General features: G+C 39.0%; 1 protein-coding gene across 2 annotated transcripts in view; it reads left to right on the top strand.

Annotated features, from left to right (window-relative positions):
* LOC122658659 overlaps positions 1-15,658 on the top strand; it is a 218,728-nt gene extending 203,070 nt beyond the window's left edge. For both annotated transcript variants that reach the window (XM_043853701.1, XM_043853700.1), the window contains exons 58-62: positions 7,636-7,857; positions 8,255-8,611; positions 14,032-14,190; positions 14,315-14,602; positions 15,150-15,658. In XM_043853701.1, coding sequence (XP_043709636.1) covers positions 7,636-7,857; positions 8,255-8,611; positions 14,032-14,190; positions 14,315-14,602; positions 15,150-15,305 — 1,182 coding nt within the window. In that variant the 3' untranslated portion in view covers positions 15,306-15,658. The remainder of the gene's footprint in view (positions 1-7,635; positions 7,858-8,254; positions 8,612-14,031; positions 14,191-14,314; positions 14,603-15,149) is intronic.

Below are 15,658 nucleotides of genomic sequence, written 5' to 3'. Positions count from 1 at the left end.
CACAAGCTCCACCTCTTCAAAAACAGCATCTTAAATGCCAATAATTTCTTGTGGAGTGTTCTCAACCACCTCTTCATCTTCTGCTGTTTCAGCTTTTTCTACTTTACTCTCTGCAGTGTAGACCTCTTCACAGTAGTTTCTTCTACCATTGTGTTTTGGACCTCCACATCAATTTGATGGCTGAGCTTCTCAACCATGATCTCAATTACTGGTACAGCGTGGTCTACTTGAATTTCTTTAGCTATAGGTTCTTGAATCTCTTCAACACAAACCACCTTAGTAGAAGCTTCTGTTGGTGCATCCGCCATTGGTGAAGCTTCAAGCACAATCGCTGCCACTTGCGTTGGAGTTGATACGTTTGGCATTCCCTGTGGCTGTACAGTCGATGTGGTCACCTTTGGTTGTAACCCTTCTAGAGCAAAACAATGGTATAGACGGTGTCGATCAGGTAGGACACAGGAGTTGTTTTTAGGTTTAATCCAACCTTGTCGCGTGTCCAACCAATCACCACCTACTACAATAAAGTTCTTTGGATGTGGTACCGGCTGACACCAAGCACCATCATGGTATGAAGAACACCCAAATTCAACAAAGACTTTACCTGTAGGCATGATGCAAATCTCTCCTGATTGGGACAACATATCCACCACGGATTGTGAAATAATGTTGTTACGTCGCCTCTCATCAACAACTAATATGGTTGTGCTTCCATTGGGTAGACGAACTCGGGTCTTGAAAACGAAGGGAGGTGGATCTTTCGAGGCTTGGTTGGAGCTTCCCTCCGCCATAGCTCTGATACCAATTAATGTAGTCCTAGGTAGGAGCCAGGTAAGATCAGAATTCTATAACTGTTTACAGATGTGGGCTGTTTCGGGTAAAACTAGGATTAGGGTTGGATATTGGGAAAGGGGTTTATAGGGTATTAATGGGCAGGTCTAAAGGGCTATTATGGTATAAAAAGGTTAGGGTTTGGATGAGTATTAAAATTTTGCAATTTTGGGCAGAATTGAATTTTAGGTCAAAATTAGGGTTAAATTAGGTTTAGGTTTAGGTTAGGGTTGCCTTATATGGTAATGATAGGCAGGTGTAGCGAAGTCTAATGGTATAGGTTTTATGATGTTTGAGTGAATGGAAGTAGGTTAGATGAGTTGGACAGAAAGATAAGGTTATTGGAGACAATTCCTAATGGAGGTAGGAGTAGGGGATTCTAGGGTTTAGGGTGGTGGGGGTTTGATGAAACTTGGACCGAGTGTCAATAATGATGTAAGGGATGTATGCTGAAAGTTTGGTTTGAAACTAATGGACAGATTTGAAGTTATGGAGGAATCCTAGTTAGGGTAGGAGTGAGAAGAAGAAGGTTTAAACAAAGTTCAGATTCAAACTTACTGGATTTGAAGAGATCTTCAATGGCAGCAGCTTTGAAGATGAACAATGGGGTCTCCCGATCTACAAGATGCAAGGAGATAAGTAGCAGCCCTCCCGATCTTCACGATGCAAGGAGTCGATTGGAGATCCACCAATCCCTTCACCTTGATATTACTCACAAGGCACACTCAAGATGGAGCAAAGGCAGCAAGCATATAGCTAATTTTTATTAATCAAATTCGTATGTAATGCTGGCCTCCCTTACAAACTTATATAGAAGACTCAAAAATAGACTTAGACACTAAAAAGAAATGGCCTAACCCTATCCCTAACCTATTAGGTAACTTAAACTGACTAAAAAACTAGAATACTAAAAGAAATAGACTCAAAACATGGCTAGACTTATAGAGTCCTAATCCAACCCAACTTACATCACATGACCACTTAACCAAGTCACATGATCACTTAAATCGAACCAATTGGATGTAACCAATTTGAACCGGTTCAATTAAAAAACATAAAAATAAACTAAGTATTGGGCTAATCCCGTATGCAATCTATATACCCATATTTTAGGCCCATAAAAGTGGCCTATTACATTAGAAACCCATGGGATCCAAGGCCCAACATATATGTAACCCAACCCTAGACTTATTCCCAATAAAACAAGCCCTATTTGGTGATGAATCTGCATCACACTGCAGAAGGTATAATCTTCCATAATGTTTGCTCCCTTCTTTTATGGTGACCAAGAAGCAAAGATATCATTTGGCTTTAATCGGCCTATCTGAGCTACACTAAATAGGACCAAGCAGGAAACAAAATTTCCACTTACGATGATTTATATCTTCCTACTCATACTTGATGCACTAGTCAGCCAATAAGAATGTATCAAGGGCCACCAAACATTCAACAACAACAACTCAACCTGTTAACAGAAATAAAATTAGAGCTGAATGCTTGGATGATCAAAGACTGATCCCAAGCTGTATATTTATAATAGAGAATAAAACATTACATGGACAGAATTGCCCCAACATAGCCGACTCTAATAATGAGTCGGCTGTACATAGTAAAGAGAATAATAAAAAGGGAAAAAGTCCAGAATACCCCCACGGTATTATGGCCCATATAATCCAACACTCCCCCTCAAGTTGGAGCATATATGTCATTCATGCCCAACTTGACTAAGATAGGAAGAAACACTTTTCCACCTAGTCCCTTAGTAAACACATCAGTTAACTGATCAGCAGACTTCACAAAGGGAACACAGATGAGTCCAGCTTCGAGCTTCTCCTTGATAAAATGTCGATCAACCTCCACATGCTTAGAACGATCATGCTGGACAGGGTTATGAGCAATGCTAATGGTTGCTTTATTATCACAATAAAGCATCATTGGAAGATGGACAGCAACACCAATATCTTGCAACATTCCTCTAAGCCACAAAAGTTCACAGATTCCTAGTGCCATTGCACGGAACTCTGCTTCAGCACTGGACCTTGCCCCAATATTCTGCTTCTTGCTATGCCATGTGACAAGGTTTCCACCCACAAAGGAACAATGGCCAGAAATTGACTTTCTGTCAGTAGAGCCAGCCCAATCGGCATCAGTATAAGCTTCAATCTTTAGATGACCATTGGGAGAGAGGAGGATTCCTTTTCCTGGAGCAGACTTTAAATATCGCAAAATACGAAGGACTGCCTCCATGTGAGAGGAATAAGGATCATGCATAAACTGGCTCACTAAATTTATAGCAATGGCTATGTCAGGTCGTGTGTGAGAGAGATAGATTAGTTTGCCCACTAATCGCTGATAACGGCCTTTGTAAACAGGTTCACCCTCTTTCTCCTTAAGTCGTGTAGAAGCTTTCATAGGAGTATCTGAAGGATGACAATCTAGCAACCAAATCTCAGACAACAGATCTAGCTTATATTTTCTTTGAGAAAGAAAGATGCCCTTTGAAGATCGAGCAACTTCTATCCCTAGAAAATATTTTAGAGTCCCCAGATCCTTTACTTCAAACTCACGGCCAAGGAAGTGCTTCAATTTCTTGATAGCATCACCATCATTACCAGTGACCACAATATCATCCCCATAGACTATAAGAATAGTTACTTTGTCACCAACTCGTCTAATGACAAAGTGTGATCAGCATTGCTTTGCTTATATCATGCTGAAACCATAGCTTTGTGAAACCTGTCAAACCAGGCTCTAGGTGACTATTTCAAAGCATAAAGAGCACGCTTCAATTTACAGACCTTGCTTCTGGTCCTGTCATCAGAGAAGCCTGGTGGAATATCCATATATATCTCTTCCTCATGCTCCCTATAGAGGAAGGTATTTTTTACATCCAACTGCTGAAGATCCCACCCAAGATTTGCAGCATAAGACAATAAAACCTTACAGTGTTGAGTTTCGTCACTGGTGCGAAGGTCTCCTGATAGTCATCTCCATAAGTTTGAGTGAACCCCTTTGCAACCAGTCGTGTCTTATAATGATCCACTGTCCCATCTGCCTTCTGTTTGACCACAAAGACCCATTTACATCCAACTGGTTTTTTCCCTAGAGGAAGAGCCACAAGATCCCACGTATTATTTTTGTGTAGTGCTCTCATTTCTTCCAACATTGTTGCCTTCCACTTTCCATCTGTAGATGCTTTCTGGCAATTTTTAGGAATCGAAACAGAAGAAAGAGAAGATACAAATGCACGAAAAGGAGAAAGAGAACTATAAGAAACAAAACGAGATATAGGATGTAAAGTGCAAGTCCTAGTACCTTTGCGATGAGTAATAGGTAGGTCAGAAGAAGAGGGCTTACCAGGAGAGGAAAGATCTGGATCTTGAGCCGGCAACTGGATCGGTATTGGTGCTACAGTGGATTGAAGCTGCCCCCTTTTGGTGCTTCTCTTTTTATAGGTGATTATATTGGAGTTGTCAATCTTCTTCTGAAACTCACCAATAGTTCTCTGGACTGGAGTCAGCTCCCCCTGAATAGGAACATCAGCAACACTCTTTTCCATGGTCTCTCCCTGTAAAGGCCCTCTCTTCCATCTGGCCTCGCAGCAGAACCCCCCTCCTCTTTGCCAGAGAGTGGCTCTGGCTGGTCATAACCTTCTCCAAAAGCTAATTAGAGAGAGAGTCACAAGAATGATAACCTAATTAGAGAGAGTCACCTTCGTTGTCGTCAAGTTCAATTGCAGAGGGGGTCGTGCTAGAGAGGACCACTGTAGCAGAAACCTTCAAATGGTAGGGATATTGCTCCAAATCCTGAGACACAAGGGAGAAAAATCGATAGAGCTCTAGTCAGATCTTCATCCCAACAAACGACTAAGAGAGAGAGAGAAATAAAGAGAGTGAGCGAGAGAGAGAGAACGAGAGGTAGAGAGCGCAGAGGGAGGAAGAGAGAGAGAGAGGAGATCGACCTGCAAGTTTCACCTGCTACTGCTCTTCCTTCCTCAGATCTGTCTTTCCGTTTTTTTTGTCTTCAAGCCTTGCTCACGGGTTTTGCTTGTGAATCGCGCGATCGATCGTTCTTGTTCTTTACATCAAATATTCCTCCGGTTCGTTCTAAAAGAACAAAAAAAGGAACCGTCAAGCCAAACACAAAATCACATTTTTTTGTTCTTAAAGAATGAAAAAACAGTTCTGAACACTGTTCAGACATTTACCAAACGTAGCCTTAGTTCTTCTTTTACTTCAAAACCCTAATTTTGTGTATAAGCTTTAATTCCTTGTTGAACAACTTTTCCCAAATTCCTAAACCAGAGATGCTTTCCACAAGCCATGAACTACCTTTTTACAAGACTTCATGGAGAATTTGTTGGAGCCGAAATAAATGAGGATAGAATTCTGATTAAGGTCTCATGCTTTGACAGCTTGAGCCCACCTCATTGGGTTTTAGTTTATTCAATTTCATCCCAATGACCCAAACCTTCTCCTCCCCCACTTCATTTGGTCCATACTCCATACACCATTAAATCATTTAACTAAAACCATAATCGCATATCTGTTTTTTATGTAGACACATGAAAATTTTATTAGATAGATAAAGAAACTTCTAGTTACATCAGTATAGATTCTGAAATGCTATTGGAAGAATCTTGATAAGCTCGAAGGAGGAGACCAAGAATTGGGCCCATTAAGCCCAGCAGGCCATCAATAGCAAGCCAGCCTTTTGGGCAAGGATCAAGGTTTCTTGAAAGATATCTCAGAATTTTTCTGGGCCTTTTTTTTTTTTTTTTTTTTGTGCTGCCTAGTTTTAACATTTTACACTTATTCCATTTATTAATTTCACAAAAAAACTACCCAAAATGGTACTTGTGATTTGGAACCAAGTTTGCTAGTGTATGTTGAATGCTACTGTGCACTACCATATTAATGACACTTACTACATATAATTTAGCTATTGGAAATGTAAATATGCAATTAAAACAATCAAAGTATACATTAGGTTAGGCAAATGCAAGTATAGAACACTCAACACTCAGTAGATGGAGTGTCTTGGTGGGTCTAATCCACTAGTTGCATACCACTAAAGATGTCGGTGACGGTCCTCCGAATGTAGCACATATGTATCCCATGGCATATTTTGTGCCCAGCACTATGTCTATGTACTAATTCTTCCAAAAATTATATTTGGGGAAAAACTCATTACTTCAAGCTTCAATCATGCAAATCCAAGCTGTATAAGGGTTAAATGAGTAGAAGAATGCCAAAAAGTAGGAAGAAATCAAGTGAATTGACCAAAAACTGCAAGTTTTCTTGGCAATGTTGAAACTTGTGAAACCTGTCGAAACCAAGTTGTCTCGGGTTTCTACTGAAATTATGAACTATGGTTCGAGGTCATACTTGATACAAGGCCTAAGCTATACATATCTTTCAAGATTAAGAATCATGCTTAGTGAGTGAATGACCAAGGCCATAGGTGAGAGGCCTTGGTCATTTCCCCCTCCCCTTCTCCTTTCCCCTTTCTTCTCTATCTTCTCTTCTTCCTAGTTTCTAATTTTCAAATACTGCAACTTGGTTTCTATTTGAGGCTATCGAGACCATCCTTGAAGCACTATTAAGTTGCTGTTGATGATACTTAACCTGTCCTATCAAGTTCATTTGTAGCCTGAAGATTTGAGTTCAAGTACACCCTGCGGCTCCATTATTCTGGATATTTCTGGCAGCAAGCTTCGAGTGGTGATATTCCCTCATCACTCCATCAATTAAAGCCTTTTTTTAGTATGTTATTCTCCCTGCCCTTAGCCTCCTTCGACAGTAATCTCAAGGCCATCCAATGGCTATAAACCTCTGAGGTAATAAGTTTCTAAATCTAGTTCTCTTGTTTCTAATTTTGAGTTACTATCATAGCTGCTAGCCATCAGAAGTGGCTGGATTTTTTAAGAGTTGAAGGTCTCCTCAAACCCTCCCTTCGCCAGGAAGTAGAGGCTCATCAAAGGTGGCCTTAGGGCTATACTGTTGATCTCTTTAAGTTTCTATTTTGGGGTTATTCTGTTACTACAGTTTCTGGTTCTGTGTTACTACCGAGAGCGTGGGGATATTTTCTTGTGCTTGTTAACTGCTGTTTGATCCCTATTAACAGTATATTGACCTTTGATATATGGGCCTTCTGTAGTTATTAATCTGGACTGCAGGTTGTCATCACAGTAACCTTGTTGTACGCTGTTATTTCAGTCCTTTGACTGACACCTATTCTGTGGGTTAGCCTAGCGTCGACATCTCTTTACTGTTAGCCTTATTATTAGGCTTTTTACTGATCTATCATAGCTGTTAAAGAAGAGTTTACGCTTCTTGTTTCTTTGCACATTCTTGGGTCTCATACACTAGATGCCCTTCCCCCCCCCCCCTCCAAAAAAAATATATAAATAAAAAAAGATCTCTTTTGGTATAAGATCTCCAATTTGTTTGCACAAATGATTTTATCATTCTATGGATCAAACTGTTGAAGAACACAAATATGCTGTATACATTTTCATTGGCTTATGATTTTTTTTTATCCACATTTTGTGCAAGAGATAACTAGTGCTTCGCACAAAGAATTGTCCTTTGAAACCAGAATCATGGTCCTCCTTGACACATTTCTTGGGAACTTTACAAAAGGGTGACTTTTGCTTCTTCCTTTTGTCCCATCTTTAAGATTGTTTTTCATTTCATGAAAAATTTGTGTATTATCTTGTTTAATTTGGAAAAGGAAGACGACTTAAAAAGGATCTTAGGTAGGTGTGGTCTAAACTTCTTGTTTCTTACAATTTGTTTCCATCAGGTCAGGATCAATCAAAGATTTCATGAAGATGCTTCCATGCGGCAGAGTGCCCTTATTAGTACTGCCATTTCAAACATTCAGAAGGATCTTCTCAGTCAGCCTCTTCAACTGCTCTCGGGTTTTGATATACTTGGAAATGCAAGCAGCGCACTTGGAAATATGAGCAAAGGTGTTGCAGCTTTATCAATGGATACAAAGTTCATCCAAAACCGGCAGAGACAGGTTCTAGACATAAAGAAAGAAAAAAATACTTTACCTTGTTGATCATATTCTGCATTGATTAAATCTTCAGTACTTGAATGGTAGACCATTAATAATATCTACCTATAGCTCCTGGTTGTGACTTACAGAAAGGTATTGGGACCAACCGTCTAAAGGTTCTTCCTCAGGTATCAGTTCCTCATCCAATCAGATGATTGTAGCCATTTAACTAATGCATGTTACAGTAAGTAATTATCTTTAAGTCCAAATAAGAAGGGGGATTAAGTATATCAAATGAACTGTTGAGAATCATCTGATTGGATCAAACTTTTTTCTGTAAGTCACTGTTAAATGGAGCCCATGAGGTGGTATTCTTAACTCTCAAACTTGACGACTTTATGAAAATTTGATCTTGTAGAAAAGCAAAGGTGTGGAGGACATTGGTGATGTTATCAGAGAGGGAGGTGGAGCCCTAGCGAAAGGACTGTTTAGAGGAGTCACTGGAATTTTGACAAAGCCTCTTGAAGGTGCAAAGTCTTCTGGCGTAGAGGGTTTTGTTCAGGGTGTTGGCAAAGGAATAATAGGTGCAGCTGCACAACCCGTGAGCGGGGTCCTGGATCTCCTGTCAAAAACTACTGAAGGTGCAAATGCTATGAGAATGAAGATAATATCTGCTATAACTTCAGAGGAACAATTACTTCGCAGGAGGCTGCCCCGAGTAATTAGTGCGGATAATTTGCTCCGACCATATGATGAGTACAGAGCACAGGGTCAGGTATTGATAGTTTTCTACCACTTACCATCCACTCCCTGACTCTTTTCAAGTCAATGGATACCAACCACCTTCCTACTACCTTTTTTTTTCCCCCTTAAAGTGTACAAAATTGGAGTCTACTACAATGCAGAGAGGTTAACATAGTTTTTTGAAGTGCTGTTGGGGAGGAATTATTCTTTTCTATGCACCAAGAAAATGATGTTTTCCAATCAAAAAAAGAAAATGGTGCTCAAGAGTACTTTGATCATTGTTGTACCTTAGGTGTATGATTGACCAAACAAAAGGCCTCTTAGTAGGAGTTTTATAAAAATAAAAATAAAATTCTCAAAACCTGAAGGCAGTTTTTCTTTCAAAGATTGAAAAGATCAGTTTGTAATTCCATCTAACTTGTCTTCATGAGGAAAGTTAAACCCCGAAACTGACATACAATTTTCTACTCAATCTCACTAAGCATTACCCAGTCCCTAACCACTAAATCCTGTTATTTTATTGCAGCACCCTAAATGCCCATATCTATTGTTAACTCATCAGTGCTTGTGTCTAAAGTCTTCTTTGGTCTCATTTTTGTTCTTTTAACATCTTTAGGTTGCATCATATCACTCTTTATTGGTGCATGTTGGCAAAATCGTGGATTAGAAAGAGAGAATGAGAGAAAATAATGTGTTGTATTCATTGATAGGTAAGCCCCTCTATTTATAATAGAGGGGAAATTATAAAGAGACTAAACTAGGCGAAGTGGGACTAAAACCCACATAGCCCATTTACACTTAATAACATAAGAAGAATAAAACTACCCCAAAAAGACCAGAATACCCCCCCCCACGGTATTCTGGATTACATATTCCAACACTCCCCCTCAAGCTGGATTATACAAATAAGCAAAGAAAGAAGATCCAGCTTGAACTAAAGAAAAAATAACTCCTAATAATGCTAACGCTGCCCCTCAAGTTGGCGCATACAAGGTACTAATGCCCAACTTGAACAAAATGGGAAGAAACTAAGTTGCAGCAGAATCCAGCTTGACAGAGATGAATGCAGCTCCCAAATAAACCTTCAAGAACTTTAAATATAGATCTTCAAAAAACTGGGCAGACTTGATCAGCAAAAAAAGGCAGCTTTCACCAATCTTCTATAGCTATCCAGTGATGAATCTCTGACTGATAATCTTGAAGACAAGCAACTAGGGCAGCAAGCAGCGGAAACAAATGAATCAGGTAACGGAAAAGATCAATCCAACTGTAGAACCTCATATAGGCAGGCAATAACCAAACATCTTCAATACTCTTCATCTCCCCCTTACGGCCATAGTTCAAAATCTCGTGAAATCTCGATCGAGATTTTGGAAATTTCGGATATTTTGAGCTGCTCGAAACGAAATGCTACTTCGAATCGAAAAAATACAATATCTCGAGCGAAATTCTCAAAATTTCGTGATATCTCGAGTTTTTTCCAAAATCTCGCGAGATTTCGAATTTTTCGTCAAACCCCTTTATATAAAAGACCACATTTCATCAGTCTCGGTCGAAACGAGACTTCAAAACAGCTCTGGTTTTTTGGTTTTTGCTTGGTTTTTGCTCATTTCTTCTCCATTCTTCCACTTCCCATTTGAATCCTTGCCGCATCTACGCCGGAACCACTTGGAGAACACAAGATTCAAACTTCTTAGCACATCTGTGAAGCCTTTCCACTATTCCAAGTAAAACCATATTCTCAAAATTGGTTTTTTTTAGGGAAATGCATGATCAATATGTTTGTTTGGGATGAAATAAATATATGTTAGACACCGGAAGCCGATCTACAACTTCACAGTGTCGAAAACACCATTTTGGGTGACTATTTTTCCAAAACACCATTTTAGGTGACTATTTTTGCAATTTGAACATTTAAATGTGTTTATATAGCCTAAAATAGGGTTTCCATGAAGTTTCAGGCCTTAACTTGGCCTAAAACCCACCGAAATGACCTACCGAAACATACCAGAAAAATACAATATTTCGACCGAAATATCCAAAATTTCAAATATTTCGGATATTTCGTTCAGCCCGAAATACCGAAACGAAACGAGTTCTCGAACAATGCTTACGGCAAATTCAACCCAATAAAGAAGGATTCCCAATAGCAATGGTGGAAACACGGATCTTCTATGTTTTGCACCAAGTATTCCTGCAAGTTCTGCTTCTACAATGTCTGTAGGTGTCTGTGTCATGATTTTGTAAAACCTTGAAAATAAGGATCGATTGGGGTTAGGGGTCTTCAAACATTTGGAAGAGGCCAATATCGAGGTCGAGTGGTCCTTGTAGATGAAGTAATCAGCCCTCCAAAAATCAGCAAAATCTGAAACCTGTAACCCTAATTTCGATTGGAGTTAGGGTTTTAGCAGGTAACCAAATTAGCAAGTTAAGAAAGTTTTGCTGTAGAAACAAATCCAGCCATCAGAAAGGGTCCAAACTTAGGTCGAGTATGGCTTGTAGTAGTAGGGAATCACCCCCAAAAAATTAGCTGCATCTGAAAAGGGAAACCCTAAAATAGATTGGAGTCAGGGTTTTGAAAAACCCTGACAAGTTGAGATCGATTAGGGTAGGGGCTGGAAAGGTTAATGAAAGATGGAGAAATAGAAAAAAGGAAAGGAGGTCAATAGAATAGGGTAGGAAGGTGCTGGAAAAGAGAGCAAAGGGAGCTCCAATGGTGGAAGGTCAGCCTTCAATAGTGATAGGAAGTTGATCTCCAAAAAATTCTGGAAAGCTCCAATTCGCAAAGATGGTTCCAGCAGAATTTTAATGGAAAAAAGAGATTGAATGGAGGAAGGCAGCAACTAAATCATTGGTTCAGGTTTGTTACCTCATTAGTGCTGCCCCCTTACAAGGATGAGAAGAAGAAAACCAGAAGGAGGAGAAGCCGAGAAAGAGAGAAGAAGGAAGAAGTCGATTGGAGAGGAGTAGGGTTTATTCCTCTTTTTCTAACCTAGATCAGACTCGCTGTGATACCATGTTGGCAAAATCGTGGATTAGAAAGAGAGAGAGAGAAAATGAGAGAAAATAATGTGTTGTATTCATTGATAGGTAAGCCCCTCTATTTATAATAGAGGGGAAATTATAAAGAGACTAAACTAGGCGATGTGGGACTAATACCCACATAGCCCACTTACACTTAATAACATAAGAAGAATAAAACTACCCCAAAAAGACCAAAATACCCCCCACGGTATTCTGGATTACATATTCCAACACTCCCCCTCAAGCTGGATTCTACAAATAAGCAAAGAAAGAAGATCCAGCTTGAACTAAAGAAAAAATAACTCATAATAATACTAACAGTGCATTAGTTGGTTTTCATCATAATGTCCGAACCAACGCAAAAGATTCACTCATCATGTCTTCTCTTGGTGCTGCTCCTAAGTTCCCCTGAATATAGCCATTTCCGTTTTTATCCTTCCTAGTCTTTTTGACTTGTCTGCCTCAACATCATTTTCTCCAAGGCTTGAGAGATTGGATCAAGGATCAGATAGGTCTTGACTGATCCCTATCTAGATCAGTCTGGATCAGCTGATCATTGAAGTCAAAATTAGGTTGGCAAATCCTAGCTAAAGTTGACTTGGATGACCCTAGCCACCCGAATACAGTTCTGTTAAACCCTAAATCACTTCATTTTCTGTTTTTTTCTTTTTTTCTTTTTTTCCCAACATTCTGCTTCATACAGCTCTACTAGTCTTATCTTATAAATTTTAGCTTTTAGTTTTATGAATGCATTGGTCACACAAATTCCCGAAACAAGTTGCATGGTTAGCTACTCATTTGGTTTGACCTACTCCACCAGAAGAGAAGTTTCTGTATCCATATCTTCCAATGCACCATCAGAAATTATGTAACCTTCTTGACCATTACCAAAAGAGGCAGACAAAGTTTTGACACCTTTAATGCTTCGCCTGTAACCCCTGTAGATTGCAACCTTGATTGCAGATTTTAGAAGGAATAATTTTTTCACTCTATGCAAATGTTTCTTGCCTGCTCATAAGATTTGGAAACATACGCTGAGTTGAATTCTCTTGAAGATTTAGGAAGTTATTCTTGTCATAACAAGCAAAAAGAGATGGGAGACGTATCAGCTTGGGCTGGAACTTCTCTGGGGACTTGGATTTTACTTGTGCAATCTGACTATTATTATCTTATCCAGTATTGTGATCAGCTGGCTATGCTTTTTCTCACCATGGAACATCTTTTTGATCTACTCAGTGGATTCCAGTTGCATAGAAACATACTTATTCTTTCTCATTAACTCATGTTTGCAGTGGTTAGAAATAATTAGATTGACTTGCACCTGTGTCTCCTGAGATGGTGTATCTGAGGAATAGAGCCAGGACTCATCAAATTTGGACATGTCTGGTCAAGGAATTTCTTTGATAAAGTTAAATTGACAATGCAAGTGGTCCACAATGATGATTAATTTCCCAATAATTTTCTGAAAAGTTTCTTGCCCGCCAAAGAAATGTTGAAACACCAATTCTTTTTTCTTTTCTTTTTTTCTTTTTTTGCTCTCTAGTATATTTCATTTTCCAGATCTAGCCTATGGAATCCTAGGGATTGCAGTATTTATGTACTTATCTTACCAGTAAAGTTTCAGTCTAAAATGATTATGTGATGGGGTTCAAAAAGTTGGTTCAAAGTTACAAAGGAATTACAGAAGTATCAGAAAGATTAGTGGCATTTTCTAATTTTCTGCGACTGTTAAGACACACTTATGACCCCCTTGTGGCATTCTCCTTTTGAGCCAAAATTTGACCAATGAAGAGAGGCAGCATCTGCTATAACATGGACCCGTCCGTTGTCTGTCATGTGAGAGTGAACTTTACAAAGCTCACCAGCCTTGGGGAATATTAATAGCACCCTACTTTTTCAGCTACATTGATCTCTTTAAAGTCCTCTTGAAGTTTCCTATATTATGGTGATGTGGTCACCTGTTGATGGATTATACTATTACAAGTGGGAAAGGATAACATTCGTCTACCCTAGTGAACTTGGTAATGTTCATTAGTTGCCAATTCGTAAAAAATTTCATTCTTAATTTTCCCTCTCCCCCCCCCCCTCTGCTGGTCAGCAACAGAAAAGGATAACTATCGAAAGAAGTAAAAGCCCAATGAATTAATTGGCTACTGAATAAAAATGAAAAGAGTAGCCAATGGAAAACAAAAATGTGCAAGCTGAGATGTAACTTTATTGGTGTGGTAGGAAACTATTAATGTTGTTTGGATAAATTTGTGTTTAGTCTTCAAATCAGCCACAAACTGTGGAAGTACAGAATATTTTAACATTTGTACTAAAAATATTTAATCCTAACATGTCATTGGAATTCCTTCATCTTGAATTTGGCAACATTCAATATGGAACAGCAATTCTGAATCAACTTGCCTTGATTTTGTGATGAAGGTTATATTGCAACTGGCCGAGTCTGGTGCATTTTTTGGCCAGGTTGATCTCTTTAAAGTCCGGGGGAAGTTTGCTCTGTCTGATGCTTATGAAGACCACTTCTTACTTCCAAAAGGAGAGATACTTGTGGTCACCCATCGAAGAGTTATATTATTACAAGTAAGCCAAATTCATTACTTCAATTTGTTAATAGTGAAGGAAATCTTCTACTCTCTCCTTTTCATCTCTCACACACACACACACAATTATAGAGGCCTATCTGAAATATTTTGTCTTGTTACAGAAACCCTCTAACATAATGGCACAGAGGAAGTTCAGTCCCGCAAGAGACCCATGCTCGGTATTGTGGGATGTCTTATGGGATGACCTCATGACAGTTGAAATGACTTATGGAAAGAAAGACCATCCAAGCTCTCCGCCTTCACAGCTTATTCTCTACTTACAGACAAGATCGATGGAGTTGAAGGATCATACCCGTGTTATAGAATGCAGCTGTGGAACTCAGCAAGCTCTTGAAATTTATTCTTCAATAGAGCAAGCAATGAACACCTATGGACCGAACCACTCAAGGGTAGGAGTTCATTTTGTTTTGTCTATTCTCATTCACTTGCATTTCTGTTGGTATCCTCTGATGCATAACAAACATATGCTGCATTTTATTCTAAAAACTAAAAGGAGGGGATTTCAAAGCACTGTGGTTCCCTTTGATTTGGGATTTAAAAATTGCATCAGTCGGAGAAAATTAGGCCTGTTTGGAATCGAAGCATAGGGACAGAAGGTGTTGTCCTCGAGTCCTGCTGTCATGGCCTTAGTTTGGCAACTGCATTGGACCTACTTTTTGGCTTGTTTTGTTTTACACCTACTATATGACTTAAGTTTGACTGTTAAAACACATTTCAGTGTTGAACTGGCTAGTTGACAACTACCAGATCCAGGCCCACGCGCATCCCCATAAACTCAAGATATGAACTTTCTAGCTTTTACAGTCTGAACTAGTGTAAAAGAGATGCACATCTGCAGAACATTAAAAAAAAAAAAAAAAAATTGGTTGAGCCAGATTCCTCCTTTAAATGAGATATAGCATAAAAAATTATTAATTATTTTACAATGTTATGCAGGCAATGAAGAAAAACAAAGTGACAAAACCATATTCACCAAGTACCCATGGCACTTCTGAAGTACTTCCAAAAGGAGGAGCCCTTCTTTGGAGTAGTTCCCAACAAGTCCCCGCGTTGGTTTCCCTGAGCTCAACTTTTGGCAGCAGTGCAACTTGATTAATCAAATGGCAAGGTTCAGAAACTCAGTGCCTGTGGGAACAGTGACTGTTTGTGTCAAAACCATTTTAATCTAGAGATAATGATCAGTAGACTTACACATGCCATTGAAAGGTAGCCCAAACTCTATTTTTTAAGAACCTCTGTTTAATGTATGGTGTGAATCCTCTCCATTGTTTTTTCTCTCTGAAAAATTATGAAATGTATAATCCCTAGTTTTCATTCTTTGAAGAACTTGTTAGACATTAAATAATATTTTCTTTTTTAGACAAACAAAAAATACTTGTAATATTTAGTATATGCAGGAAATGGAATTGCCTCATGAATTTATTCAAAATTGTGACCTCAGCACT

Source organism: Telopea speciosissima, chromosome 4 (genome assembly GCF_018873765.1).
Source record: "Telopea speciosissima isolate NSW1024214 ecotype Mountain lineage chromosome 4, Tspe_v1, whole genome shotgun sequence".
Lineage (NCBI taxonomy): Eukaryota > Viridiplantae > Streptophyta > Magnoliopsida > Proteales > Proteaceae > Telopea > Telopea speciosissima.
Note: the sequence above shows the minus strand (reverse complement) of the source record. Positions and strands in the feature narration are given on the sequence as shown.